The sequence below is a fragment of the Apteryx mantelli genome, chromosome 6, assembly GCF_036417845.1.
Source record: "Apteryx mantelli isolate bAptMan1 chromosome 6, bAptMan1.hap1, whole genome shotgun sequence".
NCBI lineage: Eukaryota > Metazoa > Chordata > Aves > Apterygiformes > Apterygidae > Apteryx > Apteryx mantelli.
In genome coordinates, this window is record NC_089983.1 from 27,394,926 (window position 1) to 27,415,696 (window position 20,771).

Consider the following 20,771-nt stretch of genomic DNA (forward strand, 5'->3'; position numbering starts at 1 on the left):
TAAAGCATGTACAGGAAAATACATGAATATAAGGCCCCATTACAATATTTTAAAAAGAAGTAACATAAAAAACACTACATTCATTCTACCAGCATCCAGAGGCCCAGTCCTATACACCAAGTTGTTATACTCTACAAATCAGAGTTAAAAAGACAAAATGTTTAATATTTTCATTCTGTGTCTTGGAGACTTTACAATACATCTCAAAGAGTGGAGCTAATGTCTGCAATTAGCTGTGATTTGCATTTGCACTGTATTGTACAGCAACACTAGACACAGTTACTTTGTTAGCCCAGGAAAAGCCTTAACTGCAGCAGTCTTCAAGCCAAGCTGTACTCACCTATATGTCTATCTTTGGATTAACCACATTAAGGACTCATAACACATCTTTTTCGGGTGCACTGGTGACTAATTTCTTCTTATGCAAATTTCAAAAATATGTTAGCAAATCACAAAGGAAGAGATCAGACAGTATAGCGGAAAGCACTATAGCAAGAACTGCAGATAAAAAGAAAACTTCGGCACCAATATTACAGTAGTTTGCATCAGTGGCGGCCAATGTGGAGCACGCAGAATATCAAGACAAATTCCAGAGCTCACACATGAATTACATCTCTCTGCTGCTGAAACTGCCACTACTGCTGCCTACTAGAGAGAAATGAGAGTATGAAGAGAACACAATTTCAAATATATTTTCATAGAGTAGTTCTGACAATCTGCTGTCAGTAGAGCATGCGAAAGAGATACTAAATAACAATCCTAACAACTAGTTGATTACACTAACTAAAAAGCATGTCCAAAATTGGACAACGAATGAAGCAGAAAGCAGTGTTACACACGGCATCGTGGAAGGCGGGAAATGGATTTAGATAATAGAGAAGGGGACGACAGGATGAAAATGCTGTGGAATGGAATGGCCTAAACACACGATGTTCATGTCACGATGGTGGCAAAAATTATTAAAGTGGTAGCAATTGTGTAGACACCTGGGCCCTTTAGGCTTACCAGTTATGAAATAAGGGAGAATGGCACTGACTATGGCACGACACTTTTATCAAGCCAAAACAAACGTATTTGGTCCCCAAACCAAAAAGCTGGCCATCACTGCTGTATCACAGAGCAACAAACAAAACAGGACATGACAGGAGGAGGAGAAAAATGAGAGTATTGTCTCTGCTACACTCCTCAGAACAATGAAGCATTTCATTTCATTTCTTTTACATAATAAATACAGCTGCTACAGAAACAGTAGGATTTAAAGAGTGAGGTTATTGAAAAATTTGGAGGAAACAGACCAAAAATGTGAAAAAAATGAAATACTGCATTAAGATGCACGTGAGCATTTTCATCAAAGCAAGAAGTTTTCAGAGAAGAAAGACCTCCACCACTGAAGCCATTTCTTACTGTCTCTCTCTTCATCTATATCCTCAGTCACTTATTTGCATCCACAGGACCCTGAGGAAAAGGCAGCCTTGGGTTGCAACCATCATACAAAGAGTCTGTAAAACAAGTGTTACATATCTACGTTCTAAGTCTACTTTGGATTTGGACATCCTCCTATAAGAACTGTGAAACATGTTTGTTAACTTCAATTTGGGTAAATTTAATCTTCTGTATTATTCAGAAAACACTGAATGACTTCTTGTGACAAAATATTTATTGCTCTAAAGATGATGCAGTCTAATTACAAAATGAAACTGATTTCTAGGAGAGATCCTGATTTTATTCTTCTACGATGTTATAAAAAGAATCAGTCTCCCCAAGACAAGCAGTTTTTTAAACACTTTGAGGTCATAATAAAGCAACATATTAGTACTTAAATAAAATAATGGAAGTTGTGAGAACTGTTAGCATGCTAAATGTCTAAAGCAACATGGTGATGTCACTTTTCAAAATCAGGAGCTGGGCATCGTATAAGAGAAAGGCAAGGCCATCTAGTATTTTGGATACAAGGCTTTCAAAGGGAAAAAAGGAAGAAACGTGGAAAGAGTCATAATTCTTGCAATAGCGCTTTTTGGTCTTAGCAGAAGAAGGCTGATAGTGCCAACAACACTGAAGTACTCTTAACTCTAACATCTAGGGTTGCAGGCAAACTGGTCATTCTCTCACGTTGAATGGAGACAATCACTGGTTCAAAGCAGCTGCACCTGAGGAGCCTCTTGTCTTCACTGAAGCGGGGGAGTTGCCTCATATTTGGTATTCTCTAGGCTGGTGCAACACACATGATCATCTAAACTTAATCCACCTACCTTCTCTCACTAGAAGCAAACGGAATTTTCCCGGTTTAGATTTCTAAACAACTGAACACAGCCCTTCCGTCAACTCCCAAGATAAGTGACCTTCACATCTTAAAATCAGAACTCTTCAGGTAAAAGGTGCTTGGTATTTGAATTTAACTGCTTGTTGTACTTAACCCAAAAGGGGTATCTTCAGAAGCAAACTTTAAGTTTAGGATGCGGATCTCCACTACATAACTGTCACTTCATTTGTATTGCCACAAAGATTTCTATGGCAATTAAGGAACTATTTTGGTTTAAAACTAAACTTTCCCATACTTCCTAGCTCTACTCCCCACAAGATTAGTTTTATCTTGAATTTGTTTCCCAGTCCAGGTCACAGTATAACTACATAAACATTTGCAGAGCGCAGATGTGGAACAAAGAGGACTGTTTTTTTCAGCATCAGAGTTCGCACAATTGGGCTTACAGAACAAGTGGCCCTAGGGCTGCAGGGTGCGTGCACCACATTTGGACTTGCACAGGTTCAAGAACATTCTGCCACAGCCAAGCACCTGTGAAAGACTGCAGCATATCTAATAAAACTGGCTCTATTTTCCTTTGTTCTAAAGCACAGCTCCAACAGTGTTTTAACGTCTCAAGATAGCATAATTAAGAAAGGCTCTGTCCAGTTCACTTTATGAAAAAAGATGTGAACACTGGATCTAACCTAGCTGAGCTGCAACTTGCAGGTATACAAGCTACTGAAAAATAAGTCTTCTTTGTGTAAATTCAGGTTGCAAGCTCAAGTCTCAAGTGTCCTTTGCAGGATTACCTTTACTTTACAGGGTGGTTAACTAAAATGAAAAAAATTAATACTCAGATTATGAGAAGAAATAGGAATCAATGAAGCAAAATAAAATTAGAGATGCTCCAAGATACAACCTATGTAACTGCATTCGGACAACTTAGAATAATTACTTTTGCCTAATGTTTTTAAAAACTTAAAGTTTTTCTTCTCATAATCAAAATCTCTCAGCTGGTGACTCCAATTTTTGAGGCAGCATGATTTTTTTTTTTTAAACCTGTGTCCTATTTCAGATCTCATATTAAATTGCAAACATATGAATGTATTTAGATAATCTTAAGACAGACCTTAAAAAAAAAAAAAAGACTTGATGCTGAAATTATGAAAAAGCATCAATTTAAGTCACTTTTGTGAAACACACATACATAAAATTAATGATGATGGCTCTCAAGTGGACAGAAAACAACATTATTTTAAGGTGGAATGGATCAGGAGTTGGCATTTGCATTGAGAGCACCTTCTGATAAACACAGAGATATGGACAATCCATCTTTTCAACTCCACTACAGTAAGTCTCAGCTACAGCCTATCCACAGAGTGTAAAACTAAGACCATACAATCCCAATTTCCACTCACAGTAGGCAGCATAAGTAAAACTCTCCAAGCACAGAAACTATGTACTAAGTCTCCAGATTCCATGGTGAACCTGAAAGAGGGAAGAAAAAACCCTGAGGGATTACAGAAAGGAAAAGGAGAAGGCAAGGAGAAACAAAAGCAGAAAACCCCCAAACATGTAGGTATACAGGGATGCAAAGAAAATAAAGAATGGAAAAGAAAAACAGTTAGTTTTAGTAGCCTATTTGGATTTTGAATTGTGTGTTACTACAGTTAGATCACAGGTAAGCTACTGAATTTATTATGATAGAACTTATTAAGGGTCATTTTATTCCCTATGACCAATATGTTTGTTTTCTCCTTCCTGCTAAATGAAGGCCAAATGTTTTTTAGCAATAACAAAATTAAGTAGCTAAAAATCCCTGCGCATGATCATAGGATGCCCACTCATCATGAAATAGTATTTGCCAGCAGTTAGGATTCCCATGCAGTAAGTCCTATGGGACATGTCACTTTACAAGTTATTTTCTTTCTCAGTATACTTTAAAAGGATACTGTCAGCTAAAATGCTTTCATGTCCACTCTTACCTGTTTTTTTTTTGATGTAATATAAAGATTAATATGATTAAATAAATGACATGCAAAGTAAGCAGAAAAAAGTTTCTCTCTCTCTTTTTTTTTTTTTTTTAAATATGGGCACAATAAGGAAAAGAAAAATCATGTGGAAAATGAGACATGAAAACCTGTAAAAAGGGAAATTCAGGAATAGCCATGGCCCCTGAAACTGTTTTAAACTAAACTTTAAATAACTAGATTTCAAACGGATTATCTACCCTAAAAGCTTAAGACATTAACTTAAATTAATTTCAAAAAAAGAACTGATTCAACCTAAAACGTAAAATGTGACAGACAACTATTTATATAACTCTTTAGACTATACTTAGAACTATATATAACTATTTAGAATAACATTTATACAAAATAATTAATGACACAGTAAATTTTATTACTTTCTACTGATTTCTATTCACCCTATTCCAAGTTTGCAACAACATCTCATTAGAGAGAAACATCTCTGTTACCAGCCTCTGCATGCCTCAAAAAACACCCCAGAAACTCTGCTTTTGGCAACTACTACAGTAAGTTTGGTTTTTTTAAGCAAAAGCTGTTCTTTTGCCAAAACATTTTAAGAAATCACACAAAACAATCACTTAACCACACAGAACTCCTATAAGGATCAGTGGAAGAAAGAGTAAGTTATTGACAGCGCAGGCTATACAACACCCAACAGCAATGCTTGTTACCTTATTGTTGCTTCAGAAAAAGCACTATTAAGACTCCCCAGATAATAAAGCGTATTTCTCTCCAGAAATGCCAAGTTTTGGAGGAAAGCGTACATCACTGCTGACTGAGGCGACTTACATTGGCAGAGGTGCTTGACAAACTAGCAAAATGACAGCTCCCTGGCTAACGCTTCAAATTGTAGTCAACACACAAGAACAAAGAAACTGCTAAAGAACTGCAAAGATAAACCACTGAAGGGAGGAAAATAAAAAAAGAGCTTGCATGTCAGTCTGTAGGTCAAGTATATAATACATGCATTAAAATATAGTAACAGGTATTCATTTGTAAAAAGCAAAAAAGAATATCTAATCTGAAATGCAGTACATAACTGCGTAAAAACAATAGAAAGAGAAATGGTATATCCTCTGGCTTGCTGAGTAACAAAGTTTGAAAGATCATCTGGTTTGTATCCTGAAGACACACCGATTCCTTATGCTGGATATCCAGAGATAAATGAGAGAAACTTTTCGACATGGAAGTACTGCTGCTATGTATTACTTTTATCTTCCCTCCTCTTTTACCTTCACCAAAATCCATTCACAGTATCACTTGCATCTAGTTAAACTTACCAAAGTGGCTTCAACACCCACTCTAGCCATTTCACAAAAGCAACATATTGATGCAAATTAAACAACAACGACTCTACATCAAACGTTCTCAGTTAAATCGTACAGTTTGTGGAAATATCATCCTAACATTTAAATTCAGTGTATTCCTGTCATGTTTTAAGATGTACTTTTATCTTCTTGCATAAGCACCAAGAAATTCACGTACCAAAATAAATAAATGAATAAATAAAATAAATTACGATTAGAACTGTGTCCTAAAATTGCTAGCAAAGACACACATGCTCAAGGGCAGTCATAATAAACAACTAAAAGATTTTGTTGTAAAACCATATACAAACTAGACCAAGATTAACATTTTCATCGAATTCAAGTCCTTCAACACTGAAAAGCAAGTTTATCAACCAATTGTATTTTCTTTGGAAAGATATCTTTCTTCAAAAACAAGCAAGTCATGCCTGAAACAATGCATATGTTTAACTGCCAAGGACAGAAATTCCCTGGGTTAAAGAGAAAATCCGTTCTTACTTTTAAAACTCAATATATAAAAATAGAAGTCGTTAAAAAGCGGTATTCTTTCATCAGCCAACTTTGTTGTTTACTGCCACAACTGCCTATGGATACACAGCTTTCAAATAAGTTGCACGGGTTTTCTTAAGTATCATAAAGGCAAAATATATCCCACTTTTATTTGAGAGCTTTCAGCTCCTTAAGCAACTCAATGTGTCTAATCTGCATGTTTACCAGGGGTGAGAAAATACAAGTATTACTAATAAGAGAAATGTTAATAAGAGGAATGTTAAACAAGATGCAGAATGACAATAACATTCTTGAGCAAGACTGTATGAACTTAATAATAGAATTTATATCAATTATCTCACAAATCAACCTTCATTCTACCTTACTAAGTTTTAAAACCACAAAGTGTTGGTTCTAATTCATGCAGTCATCATTATTATAATCAAAGAAAGAAGTTTAGTAATAAGTTAATCATTCACCTTCCTTTGGTTGAGTCATAACAGGTGTTTGCGTCTCCTTTGTATATGTAACAATTTCTCGAGGAGGAAAGTCAACTTGTGTAATTTTGGCCATTCCAAGTTTAACAGGCCCACGTCTAAATAAAACGAATAGAAACATCAGAAAAAATATTTATCTTTACGAATTATTTCATATTCGGCCTAGAACAATACCCAAGTCATCATGCCAAACACCACAGCCTAGTCAAACTTAAATCCCATGGAAACTAACCCCTGAAGAAGCCACATGACTATAATTTTTATTTAAAGTCAGTAGTTATTTATACATCCGAGACAAGAAGAAAGATGTGCAAATACATACAGATATCTGGAATATAAATAGCATTTTAAAGTTTTGCTCTTTTGCTGTTGACCAAGGTACTGTTGTGTACTGTGTATATGAAATACCCTATTTTCAGTGGAAGAGACCTGCTCACGAGTCACATTTGCAAGGTTAGGGTTCTAGGATTTCAAAGCTTGAAAAATGGCTTAATTATTCTGAACAAAAAAGCATTTCCTAGTCCATTTAACTGTGCCGCCCATCTTTTGATCTACCTCTAAGATGTTACTTAGAACTGCGAGTCTGATCTGAAGTCCACACATTGACAAGTTAGTTATCCATAATGCACCACTCCAGAATATGATAGTGAAAACCTCAATGCTTTCATTCTCACTTTAGCTTATGAAATACGATCTTATAAATGCAGATACAGCCAGTATCACCTAACTACAATACATAACGTACTTTAAAAAAAACGCATCATATTAATCAGACCCACCTCAGTCGCTGTGATTTCCTATAAAAGGTAATTTCAGTATGTATTGTAGTCAATATAGCAATGATCCAACAATTAAAAGCAATTTATCTATATAAAATTTAGTTTCTCATTATCCACACCTCTCCTAATATAGAAGGAAAGAAGAAGGAGCAGCTCTTCTTATTAAAGATTTTGGTGGGCTGAATCATAGCTCTTATAGCATGTTATGGGTTTTAGCAAGCACTTATAATGAAATAAGAGTTTTTATAAGCATACTTGACATATTAACATGGATGTTGTATTAAAAGATGGGAGTCATTCTGTTTTAAATAGATAGTTCTTCTAAGCTTTTTATTTTAAAGGAAATTATTTTTAAAGTTTATCTTGCCAAAGAAAGATTCAAAGAAAAACATTAAATAAGCACCTTTACATATATTTAATAAGATCAAAATTTCCTATTACGAACCAACAGCACTAAGTCTTGGGACACTGTGAAGCCTCATTAGTCACAGAATATTCTCTTAACAATTACTTGAAGTCTTAAGAAAAATAAGCTCTAATATTCATCATTCACAAATATATTAAATAGGGAATATAATAAATCTATGCAATACCCCAGATCGGAATCAGAGTGAAGCTGAAGAACTGATGGATCAGTATCCCAATGCAGCGTCCTGATACCACAAGTTGAACAACCATGCAGCATTAGCAAAAAAGGCCAGAGATTAGTGAAGCAAATATACACTATGAAACACTAGAGTTATAGTAAGCTTACAGTTATTTCATTCCCCACAAAAACCGAAGCAATGTAACATCAGTTAAGGGAAATTCACCAAAAATTCAGTGCAATAATACATACAGCAAATACAAAAGTTAAAAAGCAAACACAGAATTCAGAGCTATTAGAAAAGAATTAAATTATTTTAAAGACTGAAAGTTAAAGATTTGCAAACAAACATAGCCTTTATGAGGGACAAATACAAATATTTTAATTACTGTCAGGAACTATTAGACTTCAAACTCCTTTTTAAATCTGTACAGATCTGGTCATGTCATATGAAGACAGATTTGTTAACATTATGCAGTCTTGCCCAGAGCATTAAATATGTGGAGGAAATTGTCATATTGGTAAAGGAAATGAGTCAACACATAAACCTTTTGGTAGAGGGGCAGAAACATTTCCACTGGGATAGAGAACTGCTAGAGTTTCCAAGATGTGACACTGCAGTAATTACGGGTTAAGCACTGCCTTGGGCTTACAAGTGTCATCTGATTTGGAGACAACTCTGCTTAAGGTATTTAAATCTCTTAGATATAGTGGGCTTTATATTAATAACACATTTCAAAGTACTGTGGGTATCTCATCAGAATAACAAACAGAATGCATCCACTGTAAGTCACTTTTATATCAAAAGAAATAGGAAGTTAGGCCTAAATCTTGTCTCTTTCCCTTCATTCTTAGCCTTCACCACAAAGTTTCCTTTAGTGCTACTGCCAACTATGACATTTAAGCGGAGTTTTAAAACAGTTTTTTATGCTTAAAATAGGCATATAGGAAATATTAACAAGCAAAAATATTTTTGTCTTATGTTTCTACATGCTATTATATTTTTTAAATCATGTTTTTTAACAAATTGAAAAATAAAGAAAGAATATGTAATATTTTACTATAAGAAGTCAATAAAAAGTACATATTCCCTTCTATCATTTTAAGAATGGTAACGTTCTTTTAAAGTGCATTATTCCTAAAGGTAAGGCTGATCTCAAAAGTTTACAGGCAATGCCATAAAAACTCACTTGTACAGGTGTATCATGCATTATCTTGTTCTTGTAGAAAGTGTGTCAGAAGAGTAACTGATTATAGCTTAATTAAGAATTAAAGAACCACTGTCTACTGCATCCACAGCAACACGCAAATTCCAGAACTCTCCATATCTTTTGTGTGTCAGGACAGAGACTGTCTTGTCATAAACTTAATTATTTTGAGTATGCTTGTTTTTTAGGTTTCTGCTATTTTTCTTGGACAAAAATCTAAGCTTGGAGTTTAAACTGGTTCCTGAGACTTCAGGTTGGATATTGCTTGTACTAAGGTTCAATGTTGTTACACATTAAAAACAAACAAACAAACAAAAAAAACAACCAACCAAAAACCTTCTAAAACCTTCTAAAAACCCTCTACCAAAAACCTTCAGATTGCTTCTGCAAAGGAAGATTTCTTATCTTCAGATAGTCCTACGCTACATTACCACAACACTTGTCAAACATTTTCCCAACCTTTTCAATTACATTTGGGAGGGCTATAAATTAAGATTCCTACTTTTGTGCCTAGTGTAAGGCCTAGATCTTCCTGAGGTTGCTCTCCTGCTTTCAAAGCATTCTTTTAACTTTCAACAGTTTCTTCAGTGGTACTAAGGACAGTCTGCCTTTTAAAATAGTTAAAGTTAACATACAGTATAGGACTTACTGTTAATCTTTTTCCAAAATTTTCTTTTAAAATAAAGGTGACATTCCAAAATGAAATGCATCTTCTATATGTGTACCACAATGACATAGAATACCATTCTTTTTGCTTTCCAGAAACTTATTAATGCCTTAAGTTGTATTAATTTATCTACAAGCTTCAGTGAATAGAATGGATTCTTCCACATACTTCTGAACTTCTATGCATCCAGGCTTACTCCTAATGCTTCACATATCTCTAAGTAGTACTTCATGCATTTAAACTAAATCTTTGAAGCACCCACCTAACCTAAATATAAACAAACTATATTAATCTTCAGTCTTGAAATCTTAACTCTTAACTGAGGAAAAGAGAGAAGGAACAGTAAGAACGCAAAGGAACAGTAACAAACTGGAAGACAAAACTGTTTACCTGTGAAAATAAAGCAAGACAGGTGGAGGTAAGAGCAGGAACAAAGTCTGAACACTGTTTTAATAATTACTAAATAAGTAAAGTTACTGGGAAGATTCAGCAACATAGAGCAAAAAAGACTAAATTAATAAAGGAGGTCATCTCTGTAAAGCACAGTTCCAGCACAAACAGAGAACTGTAGAGTGGCCACACACCATCAAAGAACTGAAAGAATACACTGATATAAAAGGGCTTGTTTTAAGACTATCAAGAATACTGGAACAACTTGAACTTGCTAACATATCTCATATTGACACAGAAGTCATCCATGAACTGCCAAGTATAATGCTAGGGAATTATCACACAGTACAACTTTTTCCATTGTTTTCCAGGTTTGAGTGGATGTGTACATTAGGCATGCTGCACACATTTTTACTAATAGAGTAGGATATAGATATCCGTTTACCAGCGGAGGCAAATGACATTACCCAGTGGTCAGAGAATAAACAAGGGGACTCTCTCTAACAGCAATGATATACTGCCTTAAATCTAGCTATATAGTTATACCTCTGTTTCATAATTCCAGGGTAGCATCTTTTTTTTTTTTTTTTTTTTTTAAACATTTCCACATCTTGGAAATTGTCAAGACCTACATTTAGTTTTAAGTTTTGCAAATGGCTGAAGCTATAGGGGTTTAGAATATAAGCTTTCTCAAGTCTTCATAAAAACAAGTACGCATAGAACAGCATTATGTTACTACGTATGTGGAATACACAATCAGAGAACACAGAACGCTCATGAGGTGGAGATAAATTCAGTACACAACATGAATGTGGAGTCTGACTACACAGGTATGTGACCTACACATATTATCATTTTGAATTTAAGTTATATATGAAAAGAAAAAATCTATTTATCAAACATTTCTTGTTTTTTCTTCTAGACAGCGAATTTAAACATGAAATGACAATTCAGCAAGTTATTTGAAATTCAAGATTACTACTTAAAATTTTCTTTTACTAAATTAAAAAGCAATGATATTGGTTCTTCAGTTACATGACAAGTGAACTTCAATTGCATAGTGAAGAACCTATATCCTCAAAACAGCACGTAGGCACTGTCAGAGTTTGTGTTCATATCTGTTGCCTGTTGTATTCTCCTGGTTTTAACTTAGCAGTTGCTACTTGGAAATAAACAATTTGCAACTTTTGTTTAGACCATTAAAATCTTGAATACTTTTAGATTGAGACTATGTAGTTAAGCATGCATAATGCACATGCATACAAAACGTTACTCTAATCTTTTTTAAACATGTGAAAGTGGTATAGGTATTTACTCTTTCTCCAAAACGACAACTCATACAAGCACAAAAGTAACTCAGAATATCTGTGCTTTAACTAAACTTCATCCATGAAACATATACAGTAAATTTAAAGTACATGAGCAATTATTTGCTGTGAAAATATAATTTATCAGTATTAATAGGCAAATACTGTTCTTGTTTACAGACTGTGCACAAGATATGACAAATGGTGGAAACTCCCTTTGGAGGTACTGTTTCCCATCTTATCACCCAAAAATCTCCACTTTGAATTCCTGGTTTAAAAGAAATATTTATCTGACTGTCTTTAAAGCTGTATTTCTCAAACTGTCATGCACCAAAAAAAAAAAAATAAAATAAAATAAAAAACAACCCCCCCCCAAAAACCACCAACCCCCCCCCCCCCCCCCCCCGAGGAATGTAGCAAGTACTGGAGCTAAAGAACTGTAGCTGTACCAACAGGGTGCTATGCTTTGGCCAAATGAGGGAAATTGTGAATGGTATAGTTTTGTGGCAGGGGATAGGATAGCTACAAGGTAAAATAACTTGAGAAATATTGTTTTGAGTATGAAAAATTCAGAAGCAAGGCAAGGTTTGTAGACAATATCTTTTACTAGAACAGTTGGAAAAAGGAAACAGCTTACGATACATATATGCCCTCCTTTAAAAAGCTGGGAAGAGCTCAAAAGTTTGACTTTTCCAGTTGTTTTACTGTCCTTACAATTCACGTTTACAAGAATATTACCACAAGACATTCAGATTTACTTTAAACTTGCAAGTTTCAACAACTCTGAGTTAATGCTGGCAATTTCAAATTAGTAAATATAGCTGTATTTCAAATTGTAAAGTAAAGCACTTGGGTAAAACAGTCACTGTTTACAAATTCAATACCACTGTAACCTCATATTCAAGTCATTAACCTTGATTTCTTATAAAGTTTAGATTATTCAAAAATACAAGTGTTAAACAAAGGAATACGTCAAAGAAAGTGACATACCTGGATCCAACAGCGCCATCACCAGAGTCCTGGCTTCCAGCCTCACTTGGCGTACTCACAGATTTGGAAGACGGAGAGGTAGGAGGAGGGACTAGATAGTGAAACAGACAGGTATCCGCTGTTACTACTCGGAGAGGTTGCACAGCTTAGGATGTTTCCAAATTAATTTAACATGAAATATTAAAAAATAAAATAAAATAATGGCAAACAAAAAATACATGGATGAAAATGAACAGTAGAAAGAGAGGGGAAAAGACAATGTTAACATTTCATGCTGGATGTTCATGCAATTGTTTGGCATTTATGCACCTGAGGCATACAAAAAGACATGGAGGGAAAGACACTTAAGAGAAAATGACTTGAAAATATATTTTTAAAACTGAAATTCTAATAAATGGTGGCACCAACTTGCAAAAGATAATTTCTACTAAATCATGTTGCTTAAAAGTAAAAGGAATATATTTGTTAATATAGTTCAACATTAGTTTTCTTAAAAATATTTAACTGGTGATTTTGTTTCAAAATACATAATCACAGAAGTGTGGACCAAAAAAGTGGTTTTGTCATGGAGCATACTATTATTTTTGCTTTAGTTTGAATCAAACATAAATCTTGTGTCATCTACCCCAAACACACTGAAGTATCTGGTGTTGCTTTTTTTTTTTTTTCTTTTTATTAGACAAACTGTCTAGTACTGTTAAATTGAAACTTCTTCTTAAAAGTCAGTTCATTTCCAGCATTTAGATTAAGACTGCAAATACAGTTTAAAAAGCAACATGGTTTTTGGAACTGATACATAACAATGAATGATATCATGCCATTTGAACAACACAAAACTACTCCAATATTTCTTCCAAATTTTCTTTTTAAAAATGGTAACTTAAATTTATGCTTAAGAATCAGGATGTGTTTCAAAGGTCCTTATACGCTTCACTTTTCATTAAAACATTCAGTCAACCCATTCACTCCTTAATTGAACAATATGAGATTAGACGCTTATTTTGTCACTATTTAAAAAAGTCACTTAGCTCTATCTAGAAATAAGTATGGCCAAAAAATTCAAACAAAAATAAACTCATAACAGTATACATGGTCAAGACATAAATAATGAATTAGGACATTAGAGATCACAAAGCCAGATCTAAAAACATTTGTTATGCTACTACTCTTTCAACCCACCCATTCTAATCATTTAGCAAAAGATGAAAGCAAGTAACAGCCTCCCAGGGTTTTTAAGGCCTCTAAAGTATCTGTCACCTCTCTTTCATGACCCTGTGAAACTGTGACACAGAGTCTAAAACATAAGCATGGCAATCAAAACAAACTTAACTACATTGCATCGTCACTACAAGAGTAATTAATAAATGAAACCAAGGCTAATTTAATTTTGTATAACTCCAGAAAAGAATGGCATTATACAAATGCAAGACATTCCTGTAATGCACACAAGAATTACAGCAATTTTAAAAATGGAAAAGCCCTACACAAATGAATTCAATCTTTGCAGATTTTTGTATGAGAAGAACAAAAATTCCTAATTCTCAAATTTCTTCCCACAGAACACAAATCCAAGTTTTTCCTCATAGAAAAAAAAACAAAATTGTTATTCAAACTCCATCAAGCTCTCCATTAAAAAAAAAAAAATCTGTAATACAAAGAACAAAGTGAAAGAGAATGAAAGTAAAACAAAACATACACAGACACAAATGGAACAAGGTTTACTATCACCTAAAAATTCACTGAAGACAATTAAATACAACTACAGTTTCTTCAGTAAAAACTCCTCAAACTTTCTACCATATTTTATTCAAAGTAAATACTTAAACTATAATCATTTTATCTATTTGCACACTCCTCAGTTAGCAAGTTAGTAAGTTAATCTAATAATTAAAAAATAGCAAGTTCACAGTTAATAAGGGAGAGCAGACTGTGGACACCAAGAAATACACTACTTCAAGAGTTGAACTACAATTTATGTCAGAGTTAAGTGACTTAGTATTTGATGCTACATTGCCCTCTCGTGGAGGGAGCTGTTTTCAAGGAATTCTTCCCATTAGTTAGGCGATACTTATTTAACACATACATCTTAAGAAAAGACCAAGTATAATTCTACCTTCACCCACAGAGGATGAAACTACAGTGACTTCTTGAAAGTTATTTTGTTTCACTAACTTATGCCTTCTTATATAAAAAGTATCGGAAGTATACACTTTTCCTGCTATTCATACTATACTTCACACTATTATGCTGCCATCTTCTGCAAGAGAGCCACCTTTCTTTGGCACTGTACTAGTATTTATGCTGTCAGGATCCAGCCAGCAGACTGAGCTCGTGCCTCAGGCACACTACTGCGAGGTCGGGGTAGGGCATTTTAGCTTAGTTGGGCATCTGGCCTGCTCTGGGTATCTTGCAAGGAAACAGAAGGAGCCTGAGAATCCATGTGCACAGATGGGTGCAGTTAAGGAGGGGCTCAGTGGAATTAAACACAGCACTGACAGGAGTGTGCCCTGGTCTGACAGGCCAGCGACCCAGAGGGGTGTTCTGTTTTGTTTTGTTTTTGTTTGTTTTTTAACCACACAGCTACTACTCTAAGTCCACGTGATTATTTCTTTTGAGGACTGGCCATCATGTGATTTTTAGATTTGCTCTCACAGATTTAAAAAATATATATATATGATCTTATGCATTTCTGCAAGAGTTTCATGTCAACTGCCTTAGTGAGACTTCATACAAGAAAGTGTTCAACCAAACCAAATAAAATCTCTAATAGATAAGAACTGTTTACCTACAATATACTTCATGCTAACACAGCCCAAACACAATCTCTGGAACTGTCAGAAAGAACAGTCCAAGCTACTAAGAAATTTCTGCTGCAGCTGCTGTAATGTGAATGGCTTTAATGGTATTCCATGCTCATTTTTAAACACTTCAGGATTGTCCAAAAGCAATTATGAAGATAGAATTACACACAGATCATCCCAATAACAAGTGATTTTTGTTAATATTTGCCAACCCAGTTGAAATAAACCCTCATCATCATTAAATCCAATCTGAAAAGTAAGTTTTAATAGTTCTTGAATTTCAAACCTGGAGGAAAAGAAGTGGAGTTCAAGTATTGCCCTCTCTGCTTTCATTTTCCAGAGAGACACGGCTAAGTAAAGGCAAAGAGCCACAACCGATATACTATACCAATACACCCATCCAAGAATGGCATAGACATGAATTATCTTCCTAGAGAGTTAAGTTTTATACTTAGCCTTGCTATTACTCCATCAAAGTCCATCAGATATTTGAGATGAGGAGAATTAGGGAGTAAATATGCAGAAAGGAAACAAGCCAACTCTGCATGAAAATATCAGAATTTAGATTTTACATTATGCAACACAGAGAGAAGAAATACAGAAAAATAATAGGCAGAGAAAATAGGAAAAAAGAACAAAGATACACCATATTTATATATTTCAACTAAAAGATGCTAAAGAATCTATCAAGAACAAAACATATATCTTTTACAAATATTACTAATGAGTACTGAGACACATCACTGGATATTACAAAAAATGATCACCAAGCAGGACAAAGTAGTACCAAAACTAGGCAAGTGTACCCAAAAAATAGCGGCCATGGAATTTTCAAGATATTTACATAAATATCACAATCCTAACAACAAAATACAAAGGACAAGATGTTTATTTCATAAACTAACATTCATATTCTTACCAACAGGAGAGTCAGGTGTTAACCCCATACTCTGAAGTAATGCTTCGGCTTCTCTTCTCTTCTTTTCAAGATCAGATTCTTCTTGTACAGGAAGAACTTCTTTCTTCTGATCAGTCTAAAAATAATTAAGTAGTTAAGTTAGGGCATTTAAGTGGTATTAAGAACTGTTTAATTTCATTTCTGAGATCTCACTAGGTTTTCTGTGCTACTGAAACCTATTATCATACAGGTCAGAAAATCAAGTCTAGTAATTCTGATGATCCTTTCTGTAGATAAGTAAACAGCAGTCAGGAATCACCAAATTTGGAAGCTTTGGTACTGTCTTCAGTACACAATGACATATACAATGTGCAAAAGTGTCTTCCCATTTGTCAAAATGACTGACACTTCATAAGATCAAGAACACTTTTTTTTCCTTACACTAATGCTAACCACTGTAAAATTATTAGGATGCTAGGCTGGATATAGCGCATGCTAAACTGTGTAGTAATTAAGAATAAAAATATACAAGGGCGATGATTGCCTCTGATCATTTTAGCTATTTTTTGTTGGGCTGCTTAGTGAGAAAGCTTTCTTTTGAACCTCAGAGGTTTCACAAAACAAACAAAACCTTAAAAAACTTTGCAGTAACTACTTAACGCCCAAAGCTTTGCAATGGATTTAAGTATTTTTAAGTTGTTTTATTTTCTGCTAAATTTCACACAACAAAAGAATAAAATCACACTCCCATCCTCTTTGAAAGATGCTGAGCACTTCTCCACATTTTTCCACACCTTATTTAAATTCCAGAAATATGATTCATAGTTTAAGGTATTCCCAATTCAGTCACTGGCAAGTGAACATTTTTGTAAATGTAAATTAATTATATAAATACAAGGCTTTAGAAGAAGCAGCAAAATCTAGACCAACCTATTCTATCACAATGTCTTGATTAAAGACCAATTACTCCTTGCATGGCTGCATGTTACACTTCTAATCTACTGTACAATTCCTTTTAGAAGAAAGCCACTCCCAAACTTTAGCGCAAGTTCCCAACTGATGAGCCATTGTATCACATGTGGAACCTCAAATACAGACAATATATTGTTCACAAGATATTTCCCTCGCCTTTTTGTCTGTATCATGTTGCTGGCAGCTGCCCAGTCTTGAGTCATATGCTAATTCAGGACTCCTACAAGATCATAATCAAAATACAGAAATGTCAAGAAAAAATGCCCAACAGACCAAAACATTTAGGCAAGTTTTATTTATGATATATAATCTGCTTTCAGCAGAGAAGTGGTAAGACATCACTGACGTATGTAAGCAAGGAAAAATCCAGAGGACTGTTAACAAACTGAGGCTAACACAAAAGTAGCATGTGTCCTGAGTGCTGCTTCGATTTTAAAATTCAGGCTAAAGAGCAGAAAAATATAGCATGCTGTTAGTACAGTAACAACACTAGCACTTAGACAACTCACATGGGCATTCCGAGAACTGCATTTCAGAAATGTGTCCTCTAAATAATACCACCACAAATTATTAAGCAGAGCTTTTGTGCAATACTTTGGTTGCTTCCCACAGTGACTTGATTAATGATGTCTCATACATACAAGTACAAAGTTTGGATTTCCACAAACACAAGTGTAGGATTTTTTTTTAAATATAACTTACCGTATCAATAATTCTAAAGAAAATAAGAGGCATTTGTTCTTCCCAGGAAAGGAAACTGCTACATTTGCACCAGCAACAGACCATTAAATAGACTCTCCCTAAATAACATGTAGCAAACAACTTTAAGTAAACCCACCTTTAAATTTTAGACAAGTTACATACAGAAACAGTCAAATTTCAAGAATAAAATTATTTCTTACTTCTTTTTTCTTTCTTTCTTCCTCCTTTCTTTTTTTCTCCTCCCTGATTTGAGCCAACCGTTGCTTCTTGCGCTCCAGCTCCGCTTTCAGTTCACTTTTGTCAGACATGGTTGAAATGCTGATCAACACAGAAACCACACCATGGTTATTTGTATGTTTTTAAAGATAGCAACCTTTCTTTAAGTAAGCAGCCATTAATGTATCTGTACTAGTTTACAAAACTTGGAACAGTGAAAAGTCTTAAAATCATAATTAAAATCACATCCCTATTTCCACATTTCCCTCACTTAACATAATCTAAGTATTGAAAAGATTGTTTTAAAACAAAGAGAACTACGGTATGATGAGAGCATCCATTCCTAATGCACTTCTGAAGCTGTTTGAAAGAACCATTTTGAAAGAAATACGTTAAGCACCAAAGACAGTACTATCTGATTTTGCCACAAGATCCTGTACAGCTACAGAGCCAACTACAAGACTGATAAATAGAAAAAATGCAAGGAAAGTACTTTTGCAGTATCTACCTTTACTTTTCATTTTAGTATCTTAAATATTGGCATGCTATAAATTAGCAGTATGTAGACTATATATCCTGCCACAAACAGCTGTAGGATTCAAAACAGATTTAATAGAAGATTTAGCAGGATTAATAGAAATTGCAAAGCAAAGTAGGTTCAAATGTCATGGCAAAAAAAAAAAGTATGAAATATGCAGATGCTCATTTTTAAAGAGCTTTTTGTACACTGTCAGCTAAGATATCAGTGGATTTTTCATAGCAAAAAAAAAAAAATCTACAGAAATGTTTTGCTACGTAACTAATCCCATTAAGTACAGATAGAAAAGTCATCAATAAACAAAACCAAAAAACACCATTTCACAGTTTCACGGAGATTTAAAACACAGGTATGAAAAACTGTGTGAATGGGCTGAGTGAATAAGAAGTTAATTGTTTTGCTGTTAAACAAATGCAAGTATATCCGGTATAGAAAACACAGAAGGGGTTCTGCAATGGCTGGGGGATCTACAGATGCTTTTAAACTAAGCTTGCAAACAATGACGTTAAATTAAGCATTAGTAATACACTATTCACTGAATTAAGAATACCTGCAAGTGTTTGTGTAGCACAGAAAATGAAGCAAAATCAAAATGAAGCAAGTCTCCTACATTTACCCCAATATATATATATTGGTATGTTTTTCACCCATTTTGACTGCAAACACTTAGGTACTACTGTCACCGAAATCGTACTAAAAATAAATAAATAAATAAAAATCTACTGCCGGCATTTTAAGTCAGTGTTTCTGTTCAGCTTCAAAGCAGCAATAGGAACGCCTGCTGTCAACGCAAGATGGAGCTTCTCCCCCGGCCACCGCTCCCTGCCTTTCTCACACCGGGCCAGGGAAGCGGTGCGGCACGAACGAGCCGCTCTCGGACGCGGCCGCCCGACCGCCCGGCGCCGCCCGCGGTAGCAGTAGCTGCGGACAGCGCTAACTGCCGGCCCGACCGGCGCCGCGCGGCGGGCGCCGCCACGGGCCGCGGGCGGAGCCCGGAGCCGCTGCCCGCCCCGGGACGCCACCACCCGGCGGCGGGGCGCGGCGGGGCTCCCGGGGGCAGCGCCGGCTGCCGCCCCGGCCCGCCCGCCCGCCAGCGGGACGCGGCCCCCGGCCCGGCCCCCGGCCCGGCCCGACCCCGCTGCCGCGCCCCTCGCTCGCCGGGGCGACGCCGAGACGAAGCGGGGTCCCCCCTGCCGGCCGGCCGGCCAGCCGGCCGCGCCGCGCCGCCGCCGCCGCGGGACCTGCGCTCACCCGGGAGTGACGCCGCGCTGCGCCCCAACCGCCCCTGTCGCCGCTTCCGCCGCTCCACAAAAGCGGTGGCAGCTGACAAGCAGGAGCCTACGGCGGCCGTCGAGGATCAAACCAGCCCCCAAAGCGTAGCGGGATGCGCAGGAACTCACGGGAAGCGCGGAAGGACACGAAGGCTTGCTGGTGGCCGGACCTGATGCGCTCAGCCTCCAACGCCTCACTCGTTTGCCCCGTCGCGGGGAGCAACCTAAAAGGAATTCACACGGGGAAAGAGCGTGAAGCGACGGAGGTGGCCTCCACGGGCATAACACCGAGCTTCTCTCAAGCGCGAGTGATACGAAGACGAGAACAACGACGCCCAGCATGCCCCGCGCCCCGCCAGGCGGGCCTCACCCTCAGGGCCCTGCGGCGTGTGCGCGCCGCGGAAGCGCACGGCATGCTGGGAGCTGTAGTCTTAGGAGCTGCATTGGCAGCGACCCGCGGGCGCCGGCTCTGCGGCGCGAGCGCCGTAGCGTGCCCGGGGGTGCGCGCGCCGCCTTGCTGGTAGCGGCGGTTAAGCGGCTCGCGTGGCGCTGGGGGCGCGAGAGCAGCGACCGTTACGGCGCTTCGCGGCCTCGCCTCACTGGGGGCCCCGGTGCGCCAGCGTACCTCTGGGAAGGGACGGCCTTGAGGCGAGCAGGCCGAGGCGGGACGCCAGCGCTTTGTGCAGGGCATCGCTTCATCCCTCAGTTTGGCTTCCCCGGCAGCGCGGGGCTGACGAGATGCTGTGGGCATAGGACTTCTCGGAGGGTGAGGATCCATCTTAGCCACTGCAGTGCCAGCAACCAAGCAATGAAACAACTCAGCCCAATGTGAGCGTTGATTGAACTGCATAATTTTAATCGTAGGGCAGACAGGCTGGTAG

The 20,771-nt window shown here is 37.0% G+C and overlaps 1 protein-coding gene across 4 annotated transcripts in view; it reads right to left on the bottom strand.

The window, feature by feature from the left end:
- The window catches only part of DYNC1I2 (dynein cytoplasmic 1 intermediate chain 2), a 32,045-nt gene extending 11,801 nt beyond the window's left edge, over positions 1–20,244 (bottom strand). Inside the window, exons 1-6 of one of the 4 annotated variants that reach the window (XM_067299072.1) lie at positions 20,020–20,244; positions 18,066–18,183; positions 16,213–16,327; positions 12,493–12,583; positions 7,938–7,997; positions 6,548–6,663 (exon numbers count right to left, since the gene is read on the bottom strand). In XM_067299072.1, the coding sequence (XP_067155173.1) occupies positions 6,548–6,663; positions 7,938–7,997; positions 12,493–12,583; positions 16,213–16,327; positions 18,066–18,173 (490 nt within the window). In that variant the 5' untranslated portion in view covers positions 18,174–18,183; positions 20,020–20,244. Of the gene's footprint in view, positions 1–6,547; positions 6,664–7,937; positions 7,998–12,492; positions 12,584–16,212; positions 16,328–18,065; positions 18,184–19,169; positions 19,484–19,870; positions 19,963–20,019 lie in introns of those variants that run through there. The other 3 variants (XM_067299071.1, XM_013960590.2, XM_067299073.1) reach the window with 3 other exon arrangements.
- Positions 20,245–20,771: the final 527 nt, after the last annotated feature.